We start from the raw sequence: 8,375 nt of genomic DNA on the forward strand, positions 1-8,375 counted from the left end.
GCTTTACTAACAGTAAAATATGTTTTCATGCACTCAGAGCTTTTATAACAGATTCACTGTTCACAATGTTAGATTCAAATTACCACATATTTAGTTGAACATGAGAGAAGAAATGAGATTTCTTTTTTATGTACTTGGCTAAATTATTTTTAAGAGTGAAAGTTAATATTGGTCATTTAAGACCTAAGTTTTCGAGGTTACTGTCAATCCAACGGTAAGTCTGTGCTTAGGCCACGGGACTGCCCATCAGTCTTTCTTGTCGGAGAGCGATTAATCTCTTGAACCACTTTTCTTCAGCCTCAGCCTTTTCAATAAATAAATCTGGATGCGCTAGAGAATTGTCATCTTGGTACTTGATAGCCGTTGGGATGCTGTCAGGGTCGATTTCCTTTCCAGTGCTAGGTGGGTCAGCAGCTACTGATGCTGGTCCTATTGCTGCAGTCACATGCTTCACTTCACTTGGTTCTACTGCCTTTTTGAAGTCTTTACTGGATCTGAATGTCTGCTGAACAAAAGAATCACTTTCAATTGCTTCAATCTCCTTTACTCTTTTTACTTGTTCTACCAGGCTGGCTTGGTCTTCTTCTTTTCTTCTCTTTGCTTCTTCCTCACTCCTTTCTTTGGCTTTTAATGCTTCATCAGCTTTTGCAGCAGCTTCAAGGACCAATTGTAGTCTGGCTTTGGCCTGCTCAGCTGGAGGCAGATGTTCTAATCCAGCTTTGATGTTTCCAGAATCCCCGCGTTTGATGCTGTGCACTTCTTTGTCTTTGTCTTTATCCTTCTCCTTTTCTCTTTGTCTCGGACTTTACGTCTGTCTCGGTCCCTGGACCTACTACGAGTTCTTCTGTGACTTGATCTTCACTGCTTCTACTATGTGAGCGTGGATGAGGCCTTGACCTGGACCTTCTTGTTCTGCTTTTTGACTGAGACCTTTGAACTCTATAGGGTTTCCCTCGGCCCCTAGAACGACTGCGACTTCTTTTTCTTCTGGAGCCATAAGAAGAGCTGCTGCTTGATCTGAGCCTGCGTCTTCTCTCATAAGAATGCGAGCGAGGCTGGCGGTCTCTAGACCAGGATCTTGAGTCGGACCTAGGCCTCCTCCCGCCCTTCTTGCGGCTGTATGTCCTGCTGTCTGAAGAACTGCTTGAAGAGGAGCGCCTCCGGTGTTTCTTTTTTCTCTTGCTTCGGCTTTCCTCTTCAGTGTCTGAAGACGGGCGTCCCATTTCTGGCTCGACCTTCGGGTTCGCACCTCCCGACGTGGGGACCTGGAACCCCCTCTTCTAACCACAGCGGGCGCCACCGGCGTCCTCAGAACTTGCTTCAGTTTAAGCTCAGCACCTTCCTGGTTCCAGGTACTTCACATTTTAAGAGGGTTATTTGCTTCATTTTATGAGAAACTTCTATAGGATTTGAATCCTTTTTTTTCCCTACCTTTTCTGGTACTGAATGTCCATAGTACACTTACATTCATCTTGCAAAGCATTCACTCACATGAAGTAAATATGAATTATTTTTTCTAAAAGAATGAAATTTAAGGAGAGTAAACTGGCTAATGACTTAAAACCAATTGTTTGTAAGCCTGAGCAGAAACGGCTGTTAAACAAGACCCACAGATGTGTAGAATTGCCTTCACCTAATTGCCCTATGGTTTCTACAATAATGAACACACACACATGCGCGCGCGCGCACACACACACACACACACACACACACACACAAATTAGTATATAACAAAAATTCTATTTAACATGAGTGTATAGGGATAATTCCCAGCTTTTTTTACAACAAAGAAAATTACATAATCAAGAAAGTCTTCCTCTATAGAAGAACAAAACAAACCAAAAATACTGAAACTGTGGATGTATTGAGGGTGACATCCACTATTGATGTTTAGCTTATTCACACATCCAAGAACAGTATTCATAAACATACATAAATGCAAAATACAATGAAATAAACCTGGGCTAGCTCCATGTTTTATATTGGGCCACACTTTTTAAAAGAATCTTTGTAAGTTTCAGAAAATTTATGAAAGAAATCTATATTGATCCTCTGAAAATTCATAATCTCCCACTCAAAGTATTTGCATTTCCTTAAGACCAGTCTTTCTATTAAGGGTACTGATAATATGTCTGTTTGTGTGTCTATCGTGAGGGGTAAAGCATAAGTGATTGATGATGGATGATGTGCAGTCTTTGATTTTTCAGAAGGGGTAAAGAAAAATAGTGCCAGACCTTCACACTCTAATCTCAGATTAGCTTGATAGGGTGTTATCTCATTGTTTGTTTCTATGAAAAATCAAATTCTAAAGAAAGAGCATAGGATAAAATGTGCTTATTTGATTTAGAATTTTAGGTTGTAGTACATCAGAAGAAAGAGGTTAAGGAGACAACTCCTTAAACATTTCAATAGTCAATAGTCAAGAGCACAGAGCATTGTCCTACCACAGGACTTTTCTCTTGCCCTAGACAGAATCTCTAGTGTAGACTGTCTTCCTTCCTGTGTTACTTATCATCCATAGGCCTACTTCAGTTTGTTACCAATGACTCTGTAGCCAAAACAGATGACTTTGGTTAGTGCATACTATTCCCTCCTCTTCTACACAGTCCAGATGGTCTATAAGGATGTGTCTTGCCTCAAACAGTTCCATTCTATCTGCACGTCTCCCACTATTTCCATAACCAACCATAAACTTTCATAAGAAATTGTATGTAGAATAAATGTCATTGGATGAAATAATGAAGCCAAAGCTTAAATTTGTCATCACCCATGTGTTCAGTCTTAAGACACACAACACATATGTCATTGGGCTGTGATAGATATTTCTAATAGACTTATATTCAACTTCAGTGGATAGAAAAGGAAATGTTAAAGGTACCAGGAAACCAGTATTTGACTAAATACTACAAATGATTGGGGACCTATGTTGAAAACAAAATTAGGTTTATGATATTAAAGGCCTAGTGAATACCAAGGCAAAAGTAACAATAATTTCACTGGGCTATGAGAATCCAACATGGTTACTTCAATATGTATCTTTACAACTATTATGGATTGTCACAGGTAAAACAGCGATGTGTCTTGTGGAGACACCCAGGTCTTGAGATATTTATAGATAAACTACCTCTGGTTTCCCCATACATAAGTGACTAAGTAAAATAATATCAATTTTTAGTAGAACCATATCAGACATAGATGATATACCATGTAGTTTCATATGAATCATAGTATTTCCCTTGTGGTTTGAATATCTTTGCCTCAAGGAGTGAAATTATTAGAAGGTGGTACCTTGTTGGAGTACCAGTGGCCTTCTTAGATTAGGTGAGACACTGTGGGTGTGGACTTTAAGACATTCATCCTAGCTGCCTCGAAGTGAGTCATCTCCTAACAGCCTTTACATGAAGTAGTAGAACTCTCAGATCTTTCTGCATCATGCATGCCTTTACACAGTCATGTATCCACCTTGGTGATAATGAACAAAACATCTGAACAGTATGCCTGTTCAATTAAAGGATTTCCTCATAGTTATTTCAGACATTGTTTCTGTTCATAGCAGTAAAACCCTAAGATATTTACAATGTAGTATTTAGAAAATAGTTTTTCATTTACTGTCTCACAATATTTTTGTAAAGATACCTCTATGTTTCATTTTTCCATAACATCTAAGAAAAATATTAAATCTAATGATAATTTAAAGAAGTTTCCTGGTCCATGTAAAAGAAATGAAAAAAGGTACACAGAGCGTATGAATGCAGTCAATCAGTCAAATATGAGGAAATTGCTTACTATTACAAAAACAGCCTGGGGGCTTGCTCTGGAACACCCCCTAAAAAAAAATGAAATGAGCTAGTTATTCTGACATTCGTTGGGATATTCTTCTAGAGAAAAAAAATCGAAAAGTGAATGCTTGATACAAGAGAGCAATTTGCTCTAAACTTATCAAATGTAACTCATTTAAAAGGTGCAGAGCAATTCTAAGGAGTAGAATAAGATTTTAAAGATATCAGGAAAAGTATATATTGGCAAACTATAAGTGCTATAAATGTTAAACTGGATCTTAGACCAAAGTTAAAATTATAAGAAGATGGAATTGGGATTGATGGCCTAGTAAATGCTGGACTGATGTAAAAATAATTTCACATGACTCTTGGAATTAAACTTGGACACCTCAAAAAGTATACTTGTGTTGGGGATTGAGACATTGGCTCAGATAAAACAGAGGCTAATATAGATTAAATGTATTGGTCCAGAATTTTAAATATTGATATAAAAGCTATATGTAGCAGATATAGCCTTGGAATTATGTGGAAGGAATCTATTATACTAATGTTTAATTCCAGACTAATGTTTCTTCAACTTCATATAGAAGTCACAAATAATGGCATGTTCCATATAGAGATTGAAACATGTTATAAAAAATAATTAAAGACATCTTTGACTCTCCTAATGTTAGAAATTTGAATCTATTATGCCATTGAAATGGTTAACTAACAAACATGGTCATGTAGAACAATAGCCCTTAAGTAAAAAAAGTTACAGGCCTTAGAAGAGTTGGGTCAAGAAGAGAAGGAAACTGGACATAAAGAAGAGTCCACCTATGCTTAGAAATATCCAGTATTTATCGTTAAAATTTCAAGTAATAATGAATGTGAATGGAATTAGAAGCTATAAATAAATTCATTCTATTTGTTCCCTCTAACATGATTTTTCCTTAAACTTTTTGGTGTCTAAGTCATGATGTATTTTAGAGATTCAGGTAAAAGATTGTTTTCTTTTGCTATGCCCATAAAAGAACAAAGAAAAGTACTCTAAACTATGCCCACAAAAAAAAAATATGATATCAAAGAAAAGTTTTGGCATAAGGACTTTTACACAGCCATTTTTTTTTTCAAAAATTTTAAGGCAGATCCTGGAAATAATAATAGTTTTCACAATCTATATTTTTATGATGAAATGAATGATATACCATTGAATAATCCCAATATTTAAACCTTAAAAAATTACTAATTGAAGTAAAATTATTTTGCTTTACTTGAGATTGCACTTTCTTTTTCTAGAAGAATACAGAGAGGAGACTATTAACTATTTAGAATGTAAAATATGTCTTCAGAAAATTCAGTAACATAAAGTAGAGATTAGACATCAGTTACCAACTATTAATTATTTTAGAAAATCACTGATTGATATTAATTGGCTTTTACTCACCACTGAATTTAATCCTCAATTCTTAATGATTTCTATCATGGGAATACCTTTACACATTAAAGCTGCTAATGTTCTGGTTTATGTATGCAGTTAAATTTTAAAAATTACATATTATAACATAAAACCTATTATGGGTTTTCTGTACAATCCTAGAGATCAAACAGTTTTAGAAAAATCTAACTGTATTTTAAACAAGATAATAAAAAAAGAGGGATATGATATCTCCTAAAGATATGTTTCATAATGATTTATTAACTTAAAAATTTTGTATGTCAGTGACAAAGTATAAAAACTCTTTATTCCTACCATGGAACATACAAGGAAGAGACAAAGAAGACAGAAAAGCCAGTGAAGATGTGAAAGTTGAACGCATGACATGAGAACAAGTCAAAAGAAAGAGAGGTCAAAAACATGTGAATGCTTCAAACTTCTTCCTGGTTTAGGTATTCATGGTAACTATACAGGTCACAACGCTCATTATTTTTTTCCCAGAACTCCTGCAACAATCAGTGGGATAACTGAAGGAGACAACATAAATGTCTCTACAGTAGCTAATGAAGCTTTTTGTCAACCTGGAATCCTTGATTTATTGTTACATATCATCCATTCAGAAGTTATAATTGGTGATATGACCCACTATTACATTTACTTTATGCACTCCAAAATGGCTTAAAGAGACCAACAGATTTCATTCCCATCCTCATGCACAGAGCAGAGAAAATATTAGCTGCTTTGTGCACACCACACATTTCATAATATATCAATAATACAAACATATCACTGCAATGTTACTTTTAAAGCATTGTGGATATTCAGATAAAAAGCACTCGGCATCATTCATTAATTTTAATATCATCCTGACAAGAATCACTTTGAAAATGGTAGTATCAACAACTCTTCCGGAGTCCTGCCTGGTATAGCTCTTCCCTCAAAATCTGCATCCAAGACAGCTTCAAAGATACTAGCCCTAGTTGTTTCAGGTTCAATGACTGCATCAGGTGGACTTGTAGTTTTCTGGTCACAGATGCTTCCAAAAGGCCTTTATAGTGAATGAAAGAGCCAGTGCTCCCAAGACTTGGCCAGTATCCATATTTACTTTGTGTCTCCAAACATTTTGTTGCTGCCACAAAAGAAGAAGCTTTCTGTAGAGAACAACTCTCCCATTCCTGTGAGAGGTGGAATGAATGGTTGCTGTTGCCAATTTTTGGTCATATAGGGAGGTTGGTTGCAGTTTGTTGATGGATGAGGATAAAAGAAAAATTATGCAGGGATTATTTGTCTCTTTTTCTCCTCTATCCTTTCTCTTCTATCTAGTGTTAGAGTGTCATACTAGGGGTAATTTTAATGTCTGGAATTAGGTTGATAAGGATTTTTGGAAGATGATTGAAAATTTAATGTCATAAAGACCTAATTAGATTAACAATAATTAAAGAGTTATGCCTAACGACTGTGTCTTTGCCAATTGCTCATCATCAAGCTCTTAAATAATTTAGAGAAGTAAAAACCTAGATGTTTTAAGTTCCCCAAGAAAATGCTTTCCCAATGCCAGTGATTTAGACAGAAGATCCAATCCATTGGAAGGTTGAAGAAGGTGACTACTTTCTAAAAACGGAGTAGTTCTCCTATCTCTGAGAAGCACTACTTGTGTCTCTTCCATTAATATAGGACTGGGACCTATTGCTATGTCAAAGTCAATGCTGGCTACTAAGTCTTCTCTATGATTTCCTGGAAGACAGTTTTGGTAAATTATAATTACATTTTTTAAAGCATGGATGGAATTTTTTTTTAATTTTGCCTATTTTCTTGTTCAGTTTATTGGCCTGTTACCATATAGACTGGGTCCATGATTACATATTTAACTTGATATTAAAAGAGCTTGATTTTAAAATCCTTAGTTTAAGTTTCTACACTTATAAAAACTGCTATTATAAACTGTTAGTAATAATTAAGAAATTAATGTTGGAAGTCAGTCACCTTACAATGATCAAATCCTTTAGTGCATTCAGAAATACCACTTTACCCATGCTTGGAATCGATGCACTTAATTAAGCAAATAAGCCTAACATTGTCTGCTGTATATATTTTGCTGCTTAAGCTTAGAATGACTAGCAAGAAATAAGGAAAGCTTTTTCTATTCAGATAGACGTTAGACAGGTAATTCTTACCAACTACAGAGAACTTGGAAATGTGGCATTTAAGATAGTTTAATTAAAAAAAAACAGCTTTTTTGTGATAAAGATACACATCAAGGAAGGCAAACCTCTGAATCTCCTCCAAAGTATATGATGAGCAAAAATCTATCTTCACTCTTACTTTGGTACAAATTTTTGAAAACTGACCACTAGTCTATAAAGTGTTCTTTAACTTTACTGATGACAGTAAAGAGTCCAAACTGTCAACAAGCAAGATATTTGATAGGAACTTACCAATATTTCCTAGACAAGGTAGGAGATTCCTCTGAATTTCTGCTTTACACTCAGTACTTCTAGGCATGGCTGCCAATAGAGGGCTGAAGTACCAGAGTCCATGTGAAAAAAAAAATTAGTTTCAAAATTCCTAATGGCATTCTCAAACCCTTGCAATAATTAGTGTGACAGGCTGAGTCATCAACAAATACAAAACATACATGGTCACAAAACATGAACCAAGCATATATGTAATGAACACTGTTCTACATTAAGCAGAACCACGTACAGATAGGATGTTCTCCTGGATTTTTTCCTTCAGGCTCTTGCAAATTACCATATTTGTCTCTGCTTTTTCTTATAATATCAGTAGATGTTATTACATAATCCCTGAAGAATTTCACCATGAAGGAGATGTTGTGGTTAGTGCATTTTCCCCTCTTCATACTTTCTATACTGAGAAGAAAATGCCACATAAAACTGTACCATATGAATATTTGGACAATAGAATACAGTAAGTTCAATTATTTCTTTTTCACATTCAGAATTCTTATGACTTGGAGTGGTATTTAAAATTTCCTTTTTTTAATTTTTATTTTGACGAATTCACTCTTAGTGTTTCTAAAATATTTTGATCAGGTTTATGTTCCTCTTAGAACATTTTCCTCACCCAGGCAGAAAGGAGATGGAAATGTCAACTCTATTCACTTTAGTTTTCTTGTTTGACTGTTAACCAAAACCTCTTATTTGCCATTCTTGTTATGC

At 35.3% G+C, this 8,375-nt stretch overlaps 1 protein-coding gene across 1 annotated transcript; it reads right to left on the reverse strand.

Moving 5' to 3' along the window:
* On the reverse strand, positions 1-1,309 carry LOC110338259 (serine/Arginine-related protein 53-like). The gene is given in 3 exon segments (XM_029533093.1): positions 1-795; positions 798-860; positions 863-1,309. Coding segments are annotated over 3 exon segments (993 nt in total). The 5' UTR covers positions 1,224-1,309; the 3' UTR covers positions 1-226.
* Positions 1,310-8,375: the final 7,066 nt, after the last annotated feature.

Source organism: Mus pahari, chromosome 21 (assembly GCF_900095145.1).
Source record: "Mus pahari chromosome 21, PAHARI_EIJ_v1.1, whole genome shotgun sequence".
Lineage (NCBI taxonomy): Eukaryota > Metazoa > Chordata > Mammalia > Rodentia > Muridae > Mus > Mus pahari.